Genomic DNA, 24,071 nt, shown 5'->3' with positions numbered 1-24,071 from the left:
GAATAAATGCCAAGCACTCTCAGAACTGTTTCGCTGGATGTAGTTTCAATCTCGTTCAGTGTGGCTGAAAACGGCATTCAAAAAGTAAACACAAACGAAGATTCTGTTCATTGTCAAACTTTATTATACAACATTTCAGCAATCTCAAAATTCTAAACCACGTTTTTTAAAATAGAAATATGAATAAATAGGGAACGTACATCCGGGGAATGGGAAAGTGTACTGCAAATATTCAAGTCCACTGCATTGATGATAAGTAGAGGAAAAATATCCCAACGAAAGTGAGCTCCCCTGGAGGAAATGTTGCTGCCCCCCAGTGGTTGGGGGTGATTCCAACTGTTTGGGGGCGTTGTTGTTTGTCTCAGTCTCCTTGAGGAACCGAATCAGGACCGCCTTCCTCCAACCTGTCTCAGTTGTCGTTGATGACATTAAACAATTGGTCCAATCGTTACTTCTTCGGCCTCTCAAGGATGTTGAGGAACTTCCCTCTGGTCATTTCCCTGGCTAGAGAGAAAAGAGAAACAAGGTTAGTCTACTGAAGTAACCCTGGAAGACGCTCCACTTTAAACAAGATGGATGAACATAGGTTCAATACCAAAACATGGCTTTAATTAATCCTTCCCTTCAAGTATAGAAGGCTAAAGACTTGTAGTTTATTAGTGTTTGAGATAGCAAACTAAAGGTCAGCGTAAGCTATTTAGGCGGTCATTAATCAGTAGTACACATTTTAATAGTTACACTTCATGTCTATTCATTGTGCCTATGAAATTGAAACAACTGAAGCGATATATAAACAAATAATTTGTATAAATATTCGCAATTTAGAGTCTTGTTTATGAAAACCCTCTAACAAAATGGCCCATAATGGTCGATTATGAGTTTCTATGCTTTTGTAACAAGAGGAAATTGGATGGCAAAATGAACAGAAACTGCAAAAGTATCCACAAAACACAAAAGAAAACAAGACAAAAGACAATGCACAACAAATCATGTGATATCTACAAGACTGCAAATTAACTGAATAGTGTTCTGAGATTTAAATTGACAGCCCGTTTTCAACATTGGCCTATATACTGTAGTCGTGTTTTCTGCTGAAAACTATTTCTCCTTTGGTATGACTAGCCTGGGAAACCAGGCTAGTCGAAAGCAAATCATATGAGAACAGGCCCCTTTTCGTGGATATGGATGAATTCCGACACTACACAAATACGTGATTGGGTTCCGATATGGGAAGAGGAACTGTTAGAGTGATTGAAAAGGTGCTGTAAAAGGCATCAGCACTGTTCTTTAGCAATGCAAAGCATGTATTTAATTTCTGTGCAGCGTCAAAGCAGGAGGTAATTTCGACAAACATCTGTTCATTTTGGACATGGAAAACAAAATAAGACACACACCGTCTACCAAAGTAAATGGCTTGGTGATCGCGGTGTGTGCACTGACATACGACTACACAGCCATTGTATGCGGGTTTGTGTGTGCATGTGTGTGCTTGCATGTGTGCATGTACAAGTTACAATACATCCTGTACGAAGATACGATTAAACATTTGGGCCCCCTCCCAAACCCACTCAATGTCCCTGAGGGGAAAATGGGATATTACACAAGAAACGGAGACCTTCATATCATATCATCGTGACATGAATACACTGTATACAATTTGAAAACCGCAAACACTTCATCATAATTGCTGGTGTTTAAGTGGGATTTAGCTAAATAGCTATGAGGGGTCTCTCCGGTCTCTCTATGAGCCCTGGAGGGGAAGCATCCATGCGGAGATGCTGCTTTGTTCACCAGAAACCCATCAACGGTGTAAGTAGCTTCAAACAGGAAACAATCTCAGCTAAAACCAAAACAAGCCCATTCCGGTGACACCAGAATAGCTTGAATTTGGTCCAACACAGAAGAACGCAGGACAATATTGGACAACTGAGTCAAACCATAGAGCCTTGAGTACAGACAGTTGGTATGCGGCCTTCAAGGAGAAGGTGATCAGGACCAGAGCAGAGTGGAACACCTGCAGCCCTCCTGTGGAAGCCCAACCAGGAGCTGATGAGCTGGTGGGTGAGAAGACCCCCCTCTCCCCCCAACACGGGCGGCTAATGAAAAAGCTGGGGCGATAAGTCATTTAGATGAGTTACCAGGTGGGGAAGGATAATGGTGGTGTCTAGGCGTGGGGATGGGGGACGGGGGGGGACAGGGACGGACCACGCCACCTTGAGGTGTCCATCATCAGGTTAAACATGATGCTAATTGGAATAGGATGGATTCATTCTGCGCCGCGCTGTCTCTTCAAATAACCCCAAACAAACCCCCGGCAGACAGACAGGAGAGCTCGGTTTACAGTGGGGCCAGTGGAATCAGGTGGGGCCAAGCCATTAAATTGGGCTGACCCCGGAGACTAGGAGTGAGCTGATGTCATCTTCCGATAAGGGGAGGAGGTGTGCAGGAGGAGAAAGTGCCAGCGTTCCCTCCCAGGCGACTCCGCGCACCTCCTCCCATCTTCTCTGATGAGGCCAAACTGTTAAAAAGCAGGGAATCAGCCATGGCTGTGCCAGCCCCCCATCCCCCCACAGCGGGCCCCCCGGAGAACCCTCACACCACATAGCCGCTCATTAATTAGAGTTGAGTTCAGGCGGGTCCGGCTCAGGCAGAAACTCATACCATTTATTTGATCTGGTTAAAGACCCCATCAAACGGAAATCAGCACTCAATTTATGATGTGCAGCTCGCCTCTGATCAAAAATTAAAAAAAAGGTGCTCATCTCGTAGGATAGACCTTTGGACGTTCAGTGTTCAAGTGGGGGAGCGCTAATAAAATATTCAATAGAGAATTGCTGCTGGATCAACCTGGAAATGGGCTGGGCGAATAACATGACAACTATGAATTCTGTTTAATAAGCCATCGTTTATATGGGAGATATTCTGAGACAACGTAACGTTTTGGAGGACGGCCGTTTCCAAAATTCATCGAGCAGAGGTTTGGTTTTTAGCAGTAAGATTCTTTCATTTCAATGGATGTAAATGGTTGGGGTTGTTTTGTAAAGAACCTGGTTTTAGGAGACGAGAACATAGAGACGGTGGACCGTGTCTACTAAGTAGACACCTGACAACTCTGGGTTGATGACCAGACCGTTTATTTTTTTATTTATTTTTTTCCCCATATGGTCATATATCAAGTATTCAAACCCCTTAAAAGACATTGGATTTTCTGAATTGCAAATCATGTATCAACAGTAATTTATATTTCATTTATACTTTTTGAAGGGAACAGCCTTTTTTTTGGTTTTGTTGTTAGTTTGTTTCTGAGATAATCTGCACAAAGCAGTGGTTTCAAGCAAATTTATAAAAAATAGAAACAGGATACCAGGAAGCAAGATAGCAAAAGGATACCAGGAACCCAGATAGAACCGGGAACCAGGGTAGAACCACGGCACCAGGAACCAAGATAGAACCAGGAACCAAGATAGAACCAGGAACCAAGATAGAACCAGGACACCAGCAGCCAAGTTAAAACCAGGACACCGGAACCCAAGATATGACCAAGATACCAGAACCCAAGATAGCACCACAAAACTCTCCTTACATTAACTTGTCTCTCTCACACACACATGCAAACACACACGCACTTTGTCAAAGGCCGGGTGAGATCAATAGTGATTAGGGGGACGAGGAGATTTGTTTAGTTGATTAGAAAGGTCAATTACTAATTTTGCACTAAGTTAATCAGCAACTTGTTACAGCTGCCATCCATACCAAATGACACCTTATGGATTCTGGGGGCTGGCGACTTCTCCTCCTGTTGATTTGTTCTGCTCGAATTATCATTTAGTGCCCCACTATTCTGACATTTTACCAGAGACAGGCGTGTCAACATTAGACAAACAAATACGAGAAAAATCATTGGAGGGCGCTAAAACAAAGCGGCCCGTCAATTAATAATATTAACCTCTTATACGCATTGACGCATTCCTGTGCTTTCTGCATGCTTACTTTTTCCATTCTTTCATGAGATAAGAGTTGGATATGAACAGATGCAGAGCTAGGTCATGGTCTGGATGGAACGGGCCAGGAGGCTAATGGTATGCTATAGTATGAGAGCTTATGTTGTCTGGTGGCCCGTGGTGTCTGAGGCCAGTAATCCTCTCCCTGTAGATCTGGGTCTGGGTCCCAGGTACCTACAATACCCCACTGCGGATTGACCTATATCCGGCAGGAACCCATACACACACAAACACTAAATATAGCCCAGTGTTTTTGCCAGCCCTGTATACAACCCAGAGGCAGCAGGGAGCTGCTGGCTGATGAGTCACTAATGTTGTTGATGTGCAATGCCCCACGGTCAGAAAGGACCAGTCTCATTTTGTGCAAATCCCATGAGGCCTGCATGCATATGCATGGAGGAGGAAACGCGTCTGTGTAACATCTTACTCTCCTCTCGTTGGCGTGAGTGATCTGGGTGTCATGTCACCGCCCACTCTCCCCCATACAAACCCCCCCCCCTCCACACACACTTGGATTCCCACGTGAATATCACGAGTAATCATCACTAAAGCCCCCCCCCCCCCGACCCCGACCTCCAGAGACAGATGACCACCTGGGTTAACTGGAGTCTTGGACCCCAGCCCTGCTTGCACCAATTCACTTTCATTAAGAGTCCGGGGGACTTATCTGACCCCGCTGCCCATCGCAGAGGGCCACTCGGGCCATTACGGCCTGTAAGCTTTATTTAATGGATTTAACATCCACTCCCCCCCCTCCACCCCCGCTGGGGAAGGATAGGGAGACCTGACACACAGCCACACACACATGGTTGACACAGAAACAATCACACACACACACACATGGTTGACACAGAAACAAACACACACACACACACACACACACACACACACACACACACACACACACACACACACACACACACACACACACACACACACACACACACACACACACACACACACACACACACACACACACACACACACACACACACACCCCTCCTCCGTTTTCAGACACTACCGCCTTCTGCAACACATACACCTGACGCTCATGTTTGTGTTCAAAATTCAATTACCCACTTATTGATACTTCACAGGGATATTTAAGATGCAGACACGAGCTGTGATTTCCCAGGGGAGCCACTGGTTCCTCTTTATGTCCCAACTGATAGGGGCCCTCCCCCTCTCTCTCCCCCTCCCACCCGCTGCAATGCATCCTTGCCTGGCTGACGCTCTCTCTCACACACACACACACACACACACACACACACACGTACGCATGCACGCACACACGGGCACAAACAAACACATCTGCACCTCTCCGCCCCTGCCCCAGCCTATATGGCTGTTCAAGAGGTGTCCTTATTAATAGGCAATCAGTCAAAATTCATTCATTAAAAAGCCTAAAAGGTTTTACACCCGCGCTATGATTAGCTGGGAAAGAAAATCCAATGAATTCCTAATGCCTTTATGGAAATGAGGTGTCATTTCCGATCTGATCAGGGAGGTGTCAGGCAGGCGGAGCTGAGCAAGGTGTGTGTCTGTGTGGGTCTGTGTGTAGGCGCCGCCTGCAGCCTCGCCTTTCTCTCTCTCCTCTACAAGGCGGTGACACTGATTCTGCCCCAGATAGGGATGGACGCCAGCAGCTACAGCCTGCTGTGTTGTCCGTGAAGCTTCTGTTGCAATACGTTTGAAACCACCCTCTATACAACCACACTGATTTGAACCCCCTGTTATCAAGGTCCAAACTAAAAGGAGGACGCGTGCAGTGCAACGCAAACAGGTAGCATTTGGTCCAGACTTCCTCTGTTTCACATGCCCTGCGTTTGAGGGGTGCCTGCGTGGACCGTCCGTTGTTGACCTCTCGTCTCCAATCAAAACACCAGCTACTACGTCCTGCATCTTTTACGTCAAGCCTGTGATTTACACACACAAGCGTTCCTCCATCACTTTCCCCTCACACCCACTTCAGGTACCACCTTCAGAGAGACGGAGAGAGAGAGAGAGAGAGAGAGAGAGACAGATGCCCCGACCGACGCCACCGCTCATCCATCTCCTCCATCAGCCCTTAAAGAAGCTGCGAAGGGGACAGTCGGGAAGGTGGAGTTTTGAGGTAGAGGAAGAGGCGATGGGGAAGGTTATCCAGGGGGGGGGGGGGGGGGGGGGGGTAGATCCCCCTCAGCCCTCTACCTCTCCCTGCTCCTCATTCAGCAGGCTGTCAGGGCAGGTACTTCATAACTACCCGCCCCGCGGTCAGCCCTGATGGATTGATGGAGGCACATTAGCACCAGTGGAGCTCACTGAATGCAATCATATTCAGCAGCGCGCGTGCTCCCTAATAGGCCTGTGATTGATCCTGGGGCGGGGCGCTGTATGCGGGATGGGGGGGGAGGATGAGGCGGTGCACGCGGGCCCATTAGGAGCTGTCAGGGTAGCCGGGTGACCTTCAGTTTCACCTTGGGAGGCGAGGCGCCATCGATACCTGGTATCAGTGGTGATGACTGAGGGGCTGCGCTGAGTGGCTGGGCCAGAGACAACAGGTTGGCCCCGTACAGTAAGGATTTACTGCGTCCAGCTGTGGTGTGTGGAGCTGCCACTGCCAGGGTGGTTAGGCAGTGTCATAACACTACCTCCCACTACACAGGCCTTTCATCACGTAGGTCCTGTACACTGCACTGGGCTAGGTTGGTATACGGGGACTTTGTTTCATGCTTTGGAACAACCACAGAGGTCTGTGATTAATGGGGTATATTAGGAAAAGTGAGGCGGGAGTTTTCGAAACTTGTAAAGATATATACATGCAAGAAAGGAGTCCAACGATTTGTACAGGACTACATCACCACGATTAATAAAGGAGCCTGTGTGCTTACGAGGTGATGGACGCGCCGTCAAGCCCTGCCGTTCGACCATTCAGCAGATGTCCCAAGGTGAAACCGATCCACGGCGAATGGTATTCAAGACAGGTTTATGACGGACGCTGCTTGCAGCCAATTACAACGTCCCGTCTCCCGGTGTGCACCTGAAAGCCTTGGGATCGGCTCCTCCTTTGTGGAACAAGCATCTTGTGGCTGGTGTGCGTTGCCCCATCGCTCACAGGTGTTAAGAGAGAAGCCCAGCAGCCTTGAGTCCACAAGTGTGACAGAGCGGCGGTGCTCGCTCGGCGGTGTGTTTGCGGTGTTAACAGCGGCCCCTCTGCCTGAGGCCTGGTGCCGGGCTCCCGGGGGAACACTCAGCTTTCAATTACCTCCAATAACAGCGCTTATCAGGAGCCCTGCTTCTCCCTGGGGGATCAGGGGGGGCCTGATGCCCACACTCAGTGGCCCACGACAGGGGCATTCATCACGGGGCGGGGCAGCAGCTGGGGCCCGGGGAAGAGGCACGCGTCGGGGGGGGAGGGTGTGAGGGCCTTTGGGACAGGACAGCAGCAGCGCCACATGTCCTAAATCGTGGCGGGTGTGTGAAGTGGGTTGGTAATGGGGAAGCGCTCCCTGGAGATTAAGGATGCATCCGATTTAACTAATACACCCTCAGGGGTGCATGTGTGAAGAGCACTGTGTGTGTGTGTGTGTGTGTGTGTGTGTGTGTGTGTGTGTGTGTGTGTGTGTGTGTGTGTGTGCACAAAGTCGTCCACACAGAAGAGCCTGCGTCAGTCAGCACCCACATGGATGGCAGGACGCATTACATATCATTTCTTTAGCTAGTTTGACTTTTCTTCATTCATTCTCCGCCATTGATTCGGTCCACGACTCCTTGAGGGTGAGAGTAGAGGGCAGGGGGCAGGGGGCAGGCCTGCGGGGCCGGGATGGGACTGTTTACACGGGCTGATTGTGCCGGGCTCCCATTAAGCTGCACTATCTTTAATGGCCCGCGCGTGGAAGGAGGAGGGGCAGTAAATCCTGCCCCGGCCCGGGCCCCTCTGCGCCGCTGCTCCCCGGCGCCGACTCGTTTACGGCCGGGGGGAAACTGAGGAGCGCACAAACGTGATGAAAAAGTAGCTGAGATTTACAAGGCCGCCCCAGACAGGCGGGAAAAGGAGAAAATTAAACCGGAGAGCATTAAACAGGCACCCATTACGAGGGGGACGCTTGGAGACCAATAATAACCGGCATTGCGTGCCGTCAGCCCGGGCTACGCGACATGATTGCAAAAAAGCCTGCATTCCTCCCCGAGTGACAGCTAACGTCTTAATGGCGCCGGGTGACTCGGTGCTCAGGGCTTGTTGCCACCAGAGAGACCAGACCAAGAAGCTTTAATCAAATCTAAATAAGTCATTAGGTGAAGAACGGGAGAGACTCCTGTTAGTGAGACAATTGGTCTATTTGGGTTGTTATATAATGGACAACTGGTCAATCATGCATCTTCTGTAAGATCTGTCGACTCAGACAGGTAACTGACAGTCAGACCGGGAACATGATATTAAATCAAGTGTAATAAACTAATATAGGATTTGGTTACTCCTAAATTACGTCTACATTATTGCACCGCTCATATCTCTGCAATGAACAACTCTATTAAATAGATGATACAACTACCCTGCCCCATAATTTGATGGCTGCCTTGAATAATTACATAAACTTTTGATTAATGCATCGGTCCTTTTTTGTAATTAATTTACAAATATAATGACAAATTATATTTGGCCTAATCCGCCTATGAAATAGCCTGCTTTAATCATCCTACCTTTCTACATTTTTTTAAATTGCTAGGGCTAATCGCAAAGTAAACTGTAGAGTGTGTGTCTCCCTGGTCACCTGTTCACCGTCTTTAACCAGATCAAGATGAACACGCATTGAAGTACACAAGAAGAGTGTATTGCGGAAGATACATGCTAGGACATGTCATGTTAAGACCTTCTTGTTACTTCTACAAACTTTTAACTGTAAATGTTGTGTTTATTCTAGAGAACGTCAAAGATAAACAGTAAGATCTCCAGAGTTTTCCTTTTTTATATGTGTATTTCATTGCTGAACTAGTAGGCACACATTTTCTCTTTTAAGAGCACTTAGCTTCATCTCTCTAATCCACACTCTCCGCATGGATTAGGACAATGGAGGCACCAGGCAGTGGATTAAATGTGAGATTTTGCGTTTGGCCCCTTGCTGCCATGCTCCCGTCACTACTTTGAAAAGACTGCCCTAGATACATGTCATCACAACATGCTGAGTGGAAGTCTATTCTTGGACTGTGTTTTGAGCAAATACCAAGCAATCCTTTCGTTATGGCACAACGCAAAATCATACTATTTCACAGGTAGTTTTCAGGTGAACATATGTAAGTCACCTTGTCAGAGGTGTGGAGATGTTATTCAAACATGAGAGTTTGCAGTTAAATAACGTTGTGATGGTGCATATTGTGCAAGTGGCACCACCTAGTGTTCAATTGAAGCACTGTCTATTGGTCCATTACAATACAGTCCTGGTGTGTTATGTTTTGGTGTTTACTTACACTCCTCTAGGCCCAGCTGATAGGCGAGGTTCTGTAGCCCTTTCACTTTTTCCATGAGGTTTGCGGTGGTGAGACTACCCAGCTCTACAAGTAAATAACCAGACAGGACAAAAGTTTTGCCAAAATAAACCACAGAAAACAGTCAACTAAAAGTAGGTTAACCGACTAGATTTTCCTTTTTTAAACCGTTTTTCAATGGCTATTTGCTGTTTTTAATGCATACATGCGCGTACCTTTTAACATGTCAATGTCGTCATTCTCCAGCTCCGCCATCCACTTAGGGGGAGAGTCAGTGATGGGCTGCAGAGGGAGAGAAGAGCCTCAGTACACGTGCCGACGCATCCTCTGAACATATGACACAACATATGCTAACATTCCTTGGCAATCTCAATCAGGTAAAAATTAAGTAGGTACCAAGCTAGTAAACGTACATTTTTACAAGATGCGGCGAATTCTGCAACTCCGGGCACTGCAAAATGAAGCATAGAGTCAGTCTTCAGCAGAGCTCCGGACAAAATAAGTGGTTTAAAAAGCAGCACAGCGGGTTCAACTCACACTGCTCTGGCCAGAGGTCTGGTGAGGCTCGGTCCAGCTTCTCAAAGCTCAGCAGAGACGACTCAAAGTCATCACCTGATGGGGGAAATTTCATCAACATCATTTCTACAGATGCTCTCAAGTAGCAGATAATGTATGATTTGCAGACTTCTATGCAAAACAACTGAATTAAATGAGTTTTGTTTCTCAACCACATTTCATTAAGAAATGAGAAGAAAGAAAACAGCTGAAATGCTCCGACCTAAAAGTGACATAGATTTATGTTATACATAGATAAGTAACTGTGTGTCTCTCTTACAATGGATCACATCATGCTTATATCCTTCCTGTTTAGCTTTGACATAGAATCTTTGGCTCCACCTCAACCTAACAACATAAGGCTTCGTGTTGGCAAAAACATCCTGACACCACACCATAATATATCACATTTCATTAACATTCCAGACACCAAAGTGTGTACTGCCTCCACTGAAATGAGCCTGCTCGACACAACACGGTGATTTAGTGTGTGGAGCACATCATTTAAGGTAAGGCCAGCTCCCTCGACATAAGGAGGTCCTCTTTAAGAGAGGAACAGAGGAACATAAAAGACAAGCTGTGTTCAATGTTTTCTTCCTTAGAGGAACAAAACAGACAAGCTTCACTTAGAGTGAACCTTCTTAGGTCGAAGGAGCTGGCCATAACTGAAATGATGAGACGTGAACGTTAGCAGCGTATGCATACGACACAGAGGACCTCTGTCTCGTCTCCATAAACTGGGAAACGTCAACGTTACACAAAAACACTGGCTGGTGTAGGCTTTAGCCAACGTAAAAAACAACCCTACGGTGCTAAATTATTCCAGTAACCTCCCTCGTTTATCACCCCACACTGAGTAGTTAAGCAGTTGTGAAATTCGTCAACATATTGTCACCACAAAAGGGTCAAAATGTAAATTTATACACAACATCGCAGGGTAAGGAATTAGAATTTACCTCCATTTGGCGACGCCATCTTCACTACTAACATGTGACATATTCCAACCAATAGCAGCAGCCTTCCCGGTCATTCACGTGTAGCGTAGTCATTTGAATAGTTGGCGCTAGATGGCAGACATGTGTCTCTGTGGAACAAAACAAGAATCCCTTCACCACCAATAACGATTAATATTTGTAATTTATCATAATCCTGGTAGTTTAATAAGAATCAGAGAATGTCCTGTAGCGAACAGTAAAACATGTATGAAATGAATTGTGAGTAGCAAATGTCCTATGTCCCCTCTTTATCAAAGGAAGTGGGCACTGGGCACTACTGATATATCAAAATGTATTACCTACAAAAACACATAAAAGAAAGAGTCACAATTTCTTTATTATTTAAAACTAAATATTCACATTACAGTACAATCCATTTCCAGTCGTGTGGTATCAAATTACAGGACACAAACAGTAGTAATGACTGAATATAGTAAAAAAAATAGTACCTTGATCCTGAATAAAAAAGTTACTTCAAGAGTCTTTAAAACAAAGAGGAATTATTTAAATAATTTGGAAACCTATTCATTGAGGGATTGTTGATTAAGGCACTTAGTTCATTATTGCAACCTTATGATAATACATGTTAAGGCAGTTAGGTGAAAAGATGATGTGTCCCGGATATCTAAATGCAAACTCCTCAAATACTGTAACCTTGGTGTGTTCAACTTGTTTGGTCAGGTAGTCTCTACATATGACAAGCTAAAATACTTTCCAAAAATGCTCAACGTGCACATTAGTACTATATTAGTCTAAGTAGTGTAACAATACTTCTGTACCGACAGACATGAGTGATATTAGTGTTCTGTTTCCATGGAGACGCCTAGAACTCCCATGAATCCATCCACTTGAGGCCGGCCATTGCACTCCCTGGTTCGTGGGCCAGAGGTCCTCTCATGCCGTAAGACAGCGGGTGGAATATGTAAAAACTGATGAGTTTTTTATTGGGGGGGGGGGGGGGGGGGGGAGAAACAAACAAGAATATCAGAGATAACAAAGAAATAAAGGCACATACAGTGTTGAGCAGACAGACAGACAGACAGACAGACAGACAGACAGACAGACAGACAGACAGACAGACAGACAGACAGACAGACAGACAGACAGACAGACAGACAGACAGACAGACAGACAGACAGACAGACAGACAGACAGACAGACAGACAGACAGACAGACAGACAGAAAGTATGGTATTAAAGTGAGCATTTAAAGAGCCTGTATCATGCTTTTTAACTTTTTTAGCACTGCCCTGGCTCGGACTTCGATTTTTCTATCTTAGCAGACATACAAAATATAAACATACGTCATATTACAGTCTGAAGCAAAAGGAAAAGCCGAAAAAGAATGATATCACCCCTTTCGAAAAGGATAATAAGATACCAACATTGATTTACACATTGTTATCTTAATAGCATTAAATATCTTACTGGTAGAAATGCTGACAAGTAAGAGCAGATGCCCCACGAAGTGACCCTCTGGCAACGACAAACCAACACTGCAGCCGGACCTCTCACCTGTAAAGGACGCTGAAAAGCAGCGCCACCTGTCCCAGTCTGAGCAGCCAATCAGCACGCGGCGGGGAGAGGAAGAGGTCGGCGCTGTGCAGCAGGGTGTCCAGAGTGAGACCTGGGCCGGGGGGAACACAACCACGTCAGACACTGCAGAGCACTACCACCGGGCCGGGGGGAACACAACCACGTCAGACACTGCAGAGCACTACCACCGGGCCGGGGGGAACACAACCACGTCAGACACTGCAGAGCACTACCACCGGGCCGGGGGGAACACAACCACGTCAGACACTGCAGAGCACTACCACCGGGCCGGGGGGAACACAACCACGTCAGACACTGCAGAGCACTACCACCGGGCCGTAGGTGCACACACAGTGGGGTGGAGCTATGTGTGAACACTCAATGTGTTTAGAATAGAAAAGCATTGAAAAACAATTCAAACCCAACGATGAAGCAATAAATGTGCCGTGCTGATATAGCATCATGTTTAAATTTCTTCAATTATTTTCATCAGGATTAACCCCTTAAGATGAACTCATCTTGTTTTCAAGGGGGTTCTTAACAACATAAAGTAAAACTAGAACTTCAAGCAGTTATCCAGGGGTCCAAGCAACGTGCTTGGACCCCCCCCAACGTGGATATAAAGGTTTTGACTGTGAGAGGTTCGGTGTGGGAGTTATAGCCCCAAACGCGTTTTTCCTTGGTATAGCGCCACCTAGTGACCGGCATGTCTGGATTTTGTCGTAGTCCGAAGAGACCTGGATCTAGTCATGCAATTGGCGTGTCTGCACCATTTACGGTTTGGGCTGTGGTCCCAGTTTTAGGGAGGTAAGAATAATAAGAAAAATAAGAAAAATCGCTACAAAAACAATAGGGATCCAACCTGTTGGCTTGGACCCCTAATAACGAACGAACATATTTCTTAATAACAAAAAACACACACAAAAACTCCCCCCAAATAAACAAACAAAAACATCCCACTGGAGCCTCATAAAGAGGGAAGCACGCACAGGTCTGACCTACCCGTGAGCATGCTGCTGAACAGCATGGCAGGGAAGTAGTGGTGGTAGTAGAGGATGCGGCCCATGGTGTAGAAGGGAGCGTAGTGGAGCAGCCAGCCCAGCACCAGCTGCCCCCCGCCCCGCATCAGCACCCAGCAGTGCTCTGGGGCAAACCCAGGGGGGCACATTCAGCGGCAAGTTGGAATTGATAAACGCATATACCCTTAAAGTATCGAAGATGCATTTGGACGTTTTTATTATGTGTACCTCGTCTCTTTTGGCTCAGATGCACGTCTCTTTGGAGAGATATAGAGGCCACCGCCACCATGACTGCATACAGGCCCAGGCATGCTAAATTGAGCCACCAGGTGACCTAAGGAGGAGGCCGCACTACTGTTAATATGCAATATGGCAAACCCAACCTAAATGCCCGTCACAAACTTCAGGCGTATCACGGAAGGACAAGATAGTTAGTCACTCACTGGGTTCCCGAGCAAGTACACGCGATACTCCGTCTCATTGACACCAGAAAACCTCAAGCCCTTAAAAGCAACACACAAAAAGAAGAAAACATAGCAATCAGTTACCCTGGTGCTATTCATGACAACATTGAGTCAAGTTTGTGGAACGCAGAGCTCACCTGGTAGTTGATGGGCCAGTGCCACGGTCTGGAGTTAATCTCGCTATCTTTGGGCTTCAGTCCGCTGTTGCCCTAAAAACAAACATATTAGATGACATAAAAACCAATGGTATCTTTCAATTGGCTGATAATGATAATGATGATCCTTGATCTTTGATCCGCTCGTACCCTGATCATAACGATATGGGACTCCAGCAAGATCTCCAGGAAATGGGGCTTCAGCACTGACAGGCTGATGTTGGGCACTGGGGACACACACAGACACAGACACACACACACACACACACACACACACACACACACACACACACACACACACACACACACACACACACACACACACACACACACACACACACACACACACACACACACACACACACACACACACACACACACACACACACACGGTCAGCCCCGTGAAGGACAATAAAGACATGGTTAAAGCAAAGAGAGCCACACTGTATATCGACCCATTTGCTTACGTTTGGGATTGATGTGGTCCTCAATGTTCCACTGCGAGTTAGGCGTCTCCTTGAGGTAGGGGCTACAGGTCACCTCCACCTGCTCCCAGCCCCTGGACAGTACACGAGAACACAGGGTCATCTTGTGTGAGTGAACCTGTACGATGTATGGATGGTTGATGTAATCACGCGAGGGCGATCGATGAAATGGATCAAGCAAACAAAGAGAGGCGTTGGGTACCACTTGGGAAGGGTCTTTCCTGAGGAGTAGAGCACACAGCCGGTGGCCACATGCAGGAAGCGCACCTTGCTGCGGAGAACCTTCACGGGGTCTCCCCTCCTCCCCCCACAGACCTCTAACCGCCACAGGTCGTTGGAATCACCGCTGCCGTTCTGAACGAGAACAGAGGGAGGCAGGCAGGAAGTCATGTGATCCTGTGTTCTTTCAAAAAGTCTGTTCATCGTTTTGATTCATTCATAATAACCGCTTAAAGAGGTACTAGTGTAAAGGTTATTGTAGCACATGTCTATGCCACACTCCACCCAGGTGACTAGGACACAGGGTGGAGGGGTCAAACACCCGGTGTATTGCACAGGTTTGATGCTGAACAAGGCAAGGGGGCTCCGCTGCCTTCCAGGAGATCTCCCGAGTGCGTGTGGAGACGGCCGGTTTAACCTGTGCACACTGATTACACAACGGCTGCGAAACCTCACCCAGTCAGACTCAGCCAGGCGAGGCTGCATGAACCAGCCCTCATCGACACACACTCCCACAGATGTGTTTGTGAAATCCGATTGAGTTTCTTAGCTAACCGAGGTAAACGAACCCAAAAGTGAACGACCAATGGTCAAACGATTAGATTGAGTAAGGGGGTCCACTCACGATGCCATAACCTGTGACCTGGAAGTGTTTCCTGGTCATGGGCGCTTCCTGGAGGTGGCTGTGGAGGTTCCTGGTGGTTCTGGCGTGGAGAGGAGATGCGTCATATTAAACAGATACAATAATATGCAATGTTACTCACAAAACATTCATCAACCATCAGTGGTTACGCTGTAGTTTTATTGTTGGTTTTGTTGGCTAGTGTTGGTTCTTACTCTTTGTGCTCAAGTCGGACGATGTCCCCGTGGCGGACCAGCTCAGGGGTCTTAGGGTGGTCTAAGTGTTAATAAAGACAGCCATAAACAATGTCAACACCTAACGTTATAAGTAGTGCTTAACATTGTGTAGCATCATACCCAAGCCATCTTTGTTGAATACAGGGAATGGGCTAACCTAGCGACCTAGTGCTTGGCAATTGGATGAATGAACATCCTTACTGTACTGACATAGGTATATTGTTGTTTCTCTTTCTTCTTAAAGAAGTACTTTTTGTAAGTTGCTTTGGATAAAAGCTTCTTCTAAATGCCCTAAATGTAAATGAAAATGTAGAGAGAGTCCAGACGTCCAGGAAGCCCTTGGTCTCACCCAGGCCGTCGTCTGGTTTGTGGACCAGCCACAGGTTGTTGTAGTCTTTGTGGAGGTACGCAGTCACCTGCAGGGACAGAACACATACAGACGACATGATGGCCATCTGGAGGACGCTGATATCCATGCATCACACGTCGTTTGTGTTCGTGAATACGGTCATAGCTCCCGACCAAACTTGGATGTCACATTTTGGATCAAAGCCTAAAAGTCTGAATGATTAATCAATATCAATGATTGTACAAAGCGGGTCTGTCGGACCTGCTGCTGCTTGGCTCCAACTCCTTCTGGGTACAGGTGCCAGTGGGAGTGCAGATAACCACCGGCAATACGTAGATTCTTCACTGTGATGGTGGATCCGTACGCCAAGTCTGAGCAGATACAGCAGAATTAACCACTAGGAGTATCGGCGATAGAATCCAACAGATGGAGAGAGTGGATAGAGTGCAAGGAGCTCACACTTGGGCATGGACGCATTGTGCAGGTTGTTTCCTATCAGACGGGACTGAAAAGCAGAACTGAAGAAGCCATCTCCTGGACCACTGGTTTGACCGACAAAATAACAATCATCATGGCAACTCCGACAAAGTGGAACATTTGAACATCACGCAAATGCTACTTGTCCCAAAGTAAGGACCGTGCAATACAAACTCACCTTTTGTTCAACACGGCAAAATGAACTGCGAATACTGTGACATAGAGAAACAGGGGCAGCAGGATGAGTCCTGTGACTCGGGCCAGGAGGTGCTTTGCGACATCCACCTGACCCGAGGGAAGATAAGAGAGAGACAGCCTATTGGTTGAGCATCTGGTGTCATCCACTATTATGCATTCAGAACGTATTCCCACTGCGGTAGAGGTGGACCCTTTGTCCCTTTTATACCAGCGTGAGCTGCAGGTCTCCCAGCAGGGCCCAGAGGTCCCCTGCTGTGTTGAGGCCCACCAGCAGGATGACAAACAGCCCCACAAACTTCACCCCGATGGCCCCGGAGAGGTTCACCCCCGTCAGCAGCAACCACAGCCACCAGGACGCACAGAAGGGTCTGAGGGGAAAAACAACGTAATTTCCGTCTTAAAGAACCCACATCATGCTTCTTTAGGGTTTATAATTGCATTTGGGGGTACATGCCTGAATGTTAACAATACCCCTTATTATTCTCACACTGTTAATTTCTGTAAAACCAATTTCAGCAACTTCAGGCCCCCCTCCCGAGAAGCCCGCTCTGCTGTGATTTTTCAGCACTCAGCATGCCCACTCTGCTTTGATTGGCCGAACTTTTTGCACGTTTGTCTGCTAATTTACACCCTGTGAAGTGTTGAGGGTAGCCGGGAGGCGCGACTTCTGAACTTCAGCACCGCCAACTGCAGTCTGACGTCACACTATTACGGAAGTAACAGTGTGAGCGCAAACATGCTGTTTCACACTTTTTGAACCACCCCACCGGAGTTCTCGGTGGGGGCGAATACTCTCGCTCAGACTTAGAATTTTCTAGCTTAGCAGATATAAAACATGTATACATACGTCATATAACAGTCTAAAGCAAATGGAAAAGTTGAAAGAACAAGATATCACCCCTTTAACAGCATGCCTGTGCATCATCTGACTCTGGAACATGGACCACTAGTGATGACTTTAGTCCATAACAGTGGAATACAGAGTTATTATGGAGAAGGCGTGCTACCTTGACTTCTGCTGGTTGAACTTGACCATGCTCAGCACTGCTCCCATGATGAAGAACATCAGAATTGGATCCAAAAGGATGTACTGGGAAATAGTGATGGAGCCAGTGTCTGTCCAGGGTTTGAAACAGATTGTACAGAATTGGTTTGTTTGAAGAAGTAATGCGAGTGATAAATACATTTATGGTCTCTTTAATAAAATTGCTAATTCAGAGGACAGTTCCCGTCCTCTGTAATTTACCTCCAACTAAGTTGTTTATTTTTTGTTTAAATCAGGATGCTCTTAATACTGTATGACATCAGGTACAATTTAAGGTCAAAAACTCAGCCTCTTGGGACCTCATTAGTTATTCCTTCCTCTGGGTTGAGGCAAATACTCACCAAATATAAGCAGAGCGGCGGCGATCAGAGCTGCTGAGTTGGAGTGAGACAGCTCCAGCACGATGAAGTAGGCGAACACCGGGAGAGAGGAGCCTAAGGCTGCGCAGAACTAACACAGAAACCGCCATCCAATCAGCGTCTGGGTCCAATGACGTCGTTTTATAATCACCACAACCTGTAGACTAGCGTTCACTGATTACTTACAGTGGAAATTAAACTCACCCCTCTCATACCCCAGTAGTTGTGATGTCCGTATTTATCGCCTGGTTTGACAAATGGAAATGTCCCGTCGTAGCCGGTCATGTAACCAGCGAGACCTATGAGGATCTGACACAGAGGGGAGAGCATCACCTGTCAAGCTGGGTTTAACATTGTATTTGTGTATTGAATAGTTCACAAAAACAGCTTCTGACAATCGGATGAAGTACTACTTTACTTTTCCAAGGGGTGGGTGGACATCAAAAAAGAAAGTTCTGTTTATGTAGTAGCTTCCCATCTTCCCAAAGTGCGTTTCATCCCAACTGAAAGAGTCAGCAAACAGTGTGGGTAAATGGACACTGGAGGGAACACACACACACACACACACACACACACACACACACACACACACCTGGAGTACTCTGGTACTCCGGTGTACCTGGTACTCACCATATATGAGGAGGTTCTGCTAGTTTGTAGAAGCGAGTAGCAAAAGAAAGGCCCAGAACCAACAGAACCAGGATTGTGTTTGGGGGCTGGGCACCTGGAGGGGTGATGCTCCTTTCTGTCCAACATGATGTCCCATTCGAGGCCTGTTTGTCATCCTCGTTTTCAAGTCTATTAGATTGAGCCTCAGGTAAGGGCGTGTGTAAGGTCTGTTTATTTTCGGATATAAGACAAGTCTTTCTTTGTCGCAGAGCCGTCAGGTCTTCTTCATCCTTTGCCATCAGGAAGTTTGAACAGCAGCTACAACGAGCAATGAATGTCTGCAGCAAGATCTAAGTAAATACTCAATCTTCATTGATTTACTTTATTTCTGCATTTGTCAGTGAGAGGGATACCCTTCAACAAATTACAGTAAGGTCTACCACTGTCGTTCATATTCAACAAGAGGTTAGGGATGAGTGTGATGCTACCTTTCTATAAAGCTAACACATAGTTTAAAAGTATTCATGCTCGGTTTTTCACATAGGACGTTCCCATAAACACACCGACTATTCAATACATGCATGCATAGAAACAGAATTGGAAAAAAACCTGCAGGTCCTCTGCAAATGTCTAGGATGGTTCAGAAAGATAAACATTACTGTCAGCAACAGCCGGCGACGCGTGACCTCGCGTCATTAAAGCGCAGTGGTCTCTGGGAAGTGAAGGCTATTGGTTTGCGACAACCACATGCTTCGTTCAGCAGTATGGAGCGTGAACTTCATTTCCCAAGTCCCTACAAATGCCTACTTTTAAGAGTGCTTTTAAAAGTCGCCACTAGAGTGCGGTAGAGTACTACAAATATAATATAATAATAAAAATATTTCCTGAGTTTTTGATTTTATCAACGTTATCTTTGTCAAATTTAATGAAATCACATTAAACACTCCAGTTTGATAAACTGTTTACATATACAACACTTAATGCAGTACATGTGTATCATGTGTGTCGTGTATGCGTGCGTGTTAATATTCAAGACATAAAAAATAAACACCGATTTGATCATATTTTAATAATTTGATGACTGGTAGTGATTACAGTCAAGTGGTACAACAGCACAACCGTGATCTCAACTTATTTGCGGTTTATAAGGCTTTAAATACTCAAAGCCCAAAACATTGTGTTTCTAATTTATTGAAGACATTTGGTATGTGGAATGATGCATTGGACAGCACAAAGAGTTCACACACAGTGAAAACATCTGCACCACTGTAGTCTTTTTTCTTCAATGCAGGTTAAAGGCGTACATGTGTGCTTGTATGTGAACATGAGGGTTTTATGCACGAGTACAAGAAGTTCTGTCCTCTAAAAGGATAAGGCCATTAACCGCAAGCTGAAACTAATAACTATTGTAAGATACCAAAAAAATCAAATGAATGCGTATATTGGCATGGTGATACATTCATGGCATAGGAACCTTCTGGGGAAATGATTTGGACATAGTCGTCCCTGCAGAGAAAAGGCTTGCGTTTGGCCAAAACAACTCAATGCATTGAATGCAGGCAGTCGGTGATCAGGAACTAAGGCTGGCACTTTGTAAAAATTACATTTCAATGTCTGCTCCACAGGGCAGGATACACACACCTCCTCTGGTACAGTGTCAACCACTTTCCTCACGCATAAAAACATGTTTAAAAAACATTTGTACAGAAATATATAAATCTACATAGCTATAAATGTCTTTTTTTTTTTTCATTTTCTTCTTTTATGTCAAACAAAAAATATTGCTTGTACTAAATACCTAGTGGAATATATAACACAAATAATACATAGTACTAGATCTGTACAATATATCCATAACCTCCCCATAATCAGAACCTGGCCTCTAGACTCACTCAGAGATGGGAATGGTCTCCATTTTGAAACTTGAGATTCATTCAATGTTGAATGAATGCAGAGTGGCGTTGTTCTTGTTTAAGCTTGCGTTCACACGCCTGGTTTGTAAGAAAGGTTTTTGCATTCAACGCCAGATCTTGTTTGACCTATACTTTTATTTAAAAAGCTGTCGTTAATTAACCATTTACAATGACAAAGGTAGCCCAGATCTCAAATAATAAGTTAAGTAACATCAAATTAAGATATACTGTATATTGGTTCTGTAAAAATCGGTTACTTTGATAAGAAAATTGGAGTCAAAACTCTACCAGTGCACTAAAATATTGGAAGAATGTTAAGTCAGTTACTAAAATATGGTGTTTCAGAGCGTGTGAATCACATCCTTCACTTAAGTTTACATTGATCATCATATACATCCACAGCCTTTTTAGGTCCACAAGTAGCTTAGCGATTGCAATACAAAATATTTGATGTGAATGTACATTAAGAAACTATTGGTTAAAAAAATTATGTTAACGGTAAGACTTTCAATGTTCGTATTGCCTATGTGTTGATATAACAATGGTTTTACTCATATTTAAAGTTGTTGCTTTTTTAACGAAAGACATTCAAACAACCTCCCAAAGTCAAATGGCCACACAGAAACAACAAGGGCATTTAAGTATGGCCTCTGAGAAGGTCTGCGCTTCCGGCTCACAGCGGCCCGTCATCTAGTTATGAGAAATAAATAATGTATCAAAAAGAATGTGAGAAAGTAATGCAGAAAGAAAATGAATTTGCACTGACTGGGGTCACTAAACAAACGAGAAAAAATAAGAGGAAAGAACAGTCTACAAATTCCCTTTAGGCAAATGCAAATCTGGAAAGTGTTGAATCCCGTGTGATACATTCACTGAACAGTTCCCGGTGCTCTTGCGTGTATGTAGGGAGCGTGGATATGATGCGTTTTGTATGCATAGGTACATGTGCGCTGTTTTTCTCTGTGTTTGCGTGTTTGGGCTTTATTCATGTATATGTTTCGTATGCATTAGTCACATACATGTGTGTGTGTGTATGTATGTTTGCGCGCATATTTGCGTGCATGTGTAAGTGTTTGTGTGTGTCTGTTCTGTATGTGCATGTGTGTGTGTATGTGTGTGTGCGCATATGTGCGTTTGCGTGTGTGTGTGTGTCTTTGCTGTATGTGTGCGTGTGTGCCCGCATGTGTGTGTTTGTGTGTGTGTGTGTGTGTGTGTGTGTGGGGGTGTGTCCGTGTGTGTGTATGTGTATGAGCATCTGTGTGTGTGTGCGTGCTATCAAGGGGTCAGAAGCATGGGCGTCTCCGCAGCCCTCTGGGGAGCAGAAGGAAGGGCCGTCTCCAGAGGGTGCGTGGAGGAGCCAGCGACCCCGGCCCAGCTCCCCCCAGCCTCCCGCCCCACTACCCGGCCTCGCTGGCCACCTCCTGGGGGATCTCGGGGATGCACTCGTGGGGCTTGGCGGAGGCCACGAAGCCGGCTAGACAGCTGCACTTGTAGGAGCCCTCCGTGTTGGAGCAGCGGGCGTTCTGACACAAGGCCACGCTGTCGCTGATGTCCTCGCACTCGTTGATGTCTGCGGAGAGCGGGAGAGGGACGGCGTTAGTGCTCACAGCTGGAACAGCTGCCAGGCCTAGTACACATGTTTACATACAGGATATTACCATCGTTTTCTATGGACTTTAAATGGTAGTGGACTTCATATATCGAGCGTTTTTCCTCTCTAAGTGGCCACTCAAAGCGCTTTGCAATGTTATCATTCACCCATTCATTCGCACATTCACACCGACGCCGATGTCCACCCTGCAAGACGACAGGCCGCTCGTCAGGAGTCGTCGGGGTGAGGTGTCTTGCTCAGGGACGCTCAGCTAGAAGGAGCCGTGGATCAAACCCTCCGGTTACCAGCCAACCCGCTGTACCTCCTGAGCCCCACGCCGCCCCTATGCCTTTATACTGTTCCCCTGTCTTTAGTTCCTTCTCTATCTCCATCCCTCGGGTTCCACGGTGACATAACAGCGCGTTGGGAGCGTGCAGATACGGGTCCTGGAGGGATGCAGTCATGTTGCGTGTGGTTAAATGCACCAGAGCTCCGGCAGCACTCGGTAATCCTCGACATTAAGAGCCCACTCATATGTTGTTACTTAAGAGAACAACGCTTTGTATACGATTTCCCCTTGGCCTTCGGGAGCAAACCTCTACCCCCTCTTTCTTCTTCCCCCCTCTCGACATGGGAGGTCCGGTCCGTCATTCCTGAGCAGTTCACGCCAAAGCGACCCCGTATCTGTTTATGTCATGTCCTGCTCGGGGGAGCGGGGGGGGGGGGAAGGGAGGGACATGCTTTCGGCGTTTCGCGCAAATGGAAGGCACGAGACGCAGGCCTCCCTTAAGTCTTTCCATGCAGGCGGGGAGATCTGTTTCGCTACATTTCCTCGCGTTGCAGAGAAGAGGAATGAGAGGTAGAAAAAGGAAAAAAAGCACTCCGTCCTTGGAGCTGATAAGCGACCCTCGCAGACGGATTCCCGACTCATGCCGTAATAATCATAGCGCGCCGTTATGACAGGGAGGTCTCTCTTTCAAAGCAAACAAACAGGGCCCACTTAGAGCGTGTGCACCGTCCCGTGTGTGACTCGGCACGGGCCCGGACCAAGGCCCACCCCCCCCGCCTGGCCGCTCTGGCGCGCCACGCTGGCCCTGAGCGACGGGGGAATGCGGCGAAAAACGGCTTTCATCGGTTTCTCATAAAACTCTGCACCGAGAGCAGGAGGGGGAACTTTAACCAATGCAGTGTGAGGCGAGGTGATGTACGCCACAATGAATTTGCTCCCCACGAAATCAGTTCGCTACAAAGAAACACCCGGCGCTACTCCTTGAGGGACGGATTCCTCTCCGTGCGCTGATCTCCAGACTCCACAGAACGCCTGGTCTGGGATCAAGATGAAATGAATCCCTGCGCTTTTCCGCTGTGTTCTCAGGAAGTCCCTGAGCGTCGTTATCTAGACCTGGAACACGCACCGCGCGAGCACACAGACACACACTTGCACACACACACACACACACACACACACACACACACACACACACGCGTGCGCGGCGGAGGGTCTAGAGCACAGAGAGGGGGCCGAGGGGTCGGCCTGTTAGTTGGAAGGGATCCGGTGTTGGACGAGAACCTACCGATGCAGGCCATCTTGTTGAGGTCCAGCTCGTAGCCGTCGAAGCAGTCGCAGGTGTAGCCCTCGCGGACCCTCACGCAGCGGCCGTTCTCACAGCCGTTCAGGATGCCGCACTCCTCGGCCCGGAGGCCCTCGAACCCGCCGTAGGGCCCTGAACAAACACATCGTTGATCCTGGGGTCGTGCGGACGTACGTGGGTAACGATTG

General features: G+C 46.8%; 3 protein-coding genes across 3 annotated transcripts in view; all 3 read right to left on the bottom strand.

Moving 5' to 3' along the window:
* Positions 1-101: 101 nt before the first annotated feature.
* On the bottom strand, positions 102-11,098 carry lin52 (lin-52 DREAM MuvB core complex component). The gene is made up of 6 exons (XM_060052217.1): positions 10,976-11,098; positions 10,002-10,076; positions 9,878-9,915; positions 9,680-9,746; positions 9,447-9,530; positions 102-504 (listed from the first exon to the last, which is right to left on the bottom strand). The coding sequence occupies exons 1-6, from the start codon at positions 11,007-11,009 to the stop codon at positions 449-451; spliced, it is 354 nt and encodes a 117-aa protein (XP_059908200.1). The 5' UTR covers positions 11,010-11,098; the 3' UTR covers positions 102-448.
* A 233-nt stretch (positions 11,099-11,331) lies between these two features.
* On the bottom strand, positions 11,332-19,501 carry pomt2 (protein-O-mannosyltransferase 2). Its single transcript, XM_060052213.1, has 21 exons — positions 18,809-19,501; positions 18,597-18,681; positions 18,383-18,487; positions 18,161-18,269; positions 17,782-17,890; positions 16,983-17,142; positions 16,755-16,861; positions 16,559-16,641; positions 16,361-16,470; positions 16,100-16,166; positions 15,730-15,790; positions 15,518-15,596; positions 14,876-15,027; positions 14,656-14,747; positions 14,339-14,415; positions 14,171-14,242; positions 14,013-14,072; positions 13,798-13,903; positions 13,553-13,693; positions 12,530-12,641; positions 11,332-11,943 (listed from the first exon to the last, which is right to left on the bottom strand). Exons 1-21 carry the CDS (start codon positions 19,084-19,086, stop codon positions 11,838-11,840), a joined length of 2,271 nt encoding a protein of 756 aa, XP_059908196.1. The 5' UTR covers positions 19,087-19,501; the 3' UTR covers positions 11,332-11,837.
* A 340-nt stretch (positions 19,502-19,841) lies between these two features.
* Positions 19,842-24,071, bottom strand: part of LOC132457989 (latent-transforming growth factor beta-binding protein 2-like) — a 90,337-nt gene continuing 86,107 nt past the window's right edge. The window contains 2 exon segments of the mRNA XM_060052422.1: positions 19,842-22,270; positions 23,866-24,015. Coding sequence (XP_059908405.1) covers positions 22,098-22,270; positions 23,866-24,015 — 323 coding nt within the window. The 3' untranslated portion in view covers positions 19,842-22,097.

The sequence above is a fragment of the Gadus macrocephalus genome, chromosome 5 (assembly GCF_031168955.1).
Source record: "Gadus macrocephalus chromosome 5, ASM3116895v1".
Classification (NCBI taxonomy): domain Eukaryota; kingdom Metazoa; phylum Chordata; class Actinopteri; order Gadiformes; family Gadidae; genus Gadus; species Gadus macrocephalus.
Note: the sequence above shows the minus strand (reverse complement) of the source record. Positions and strands in the feature narration are given on the sequence as shown.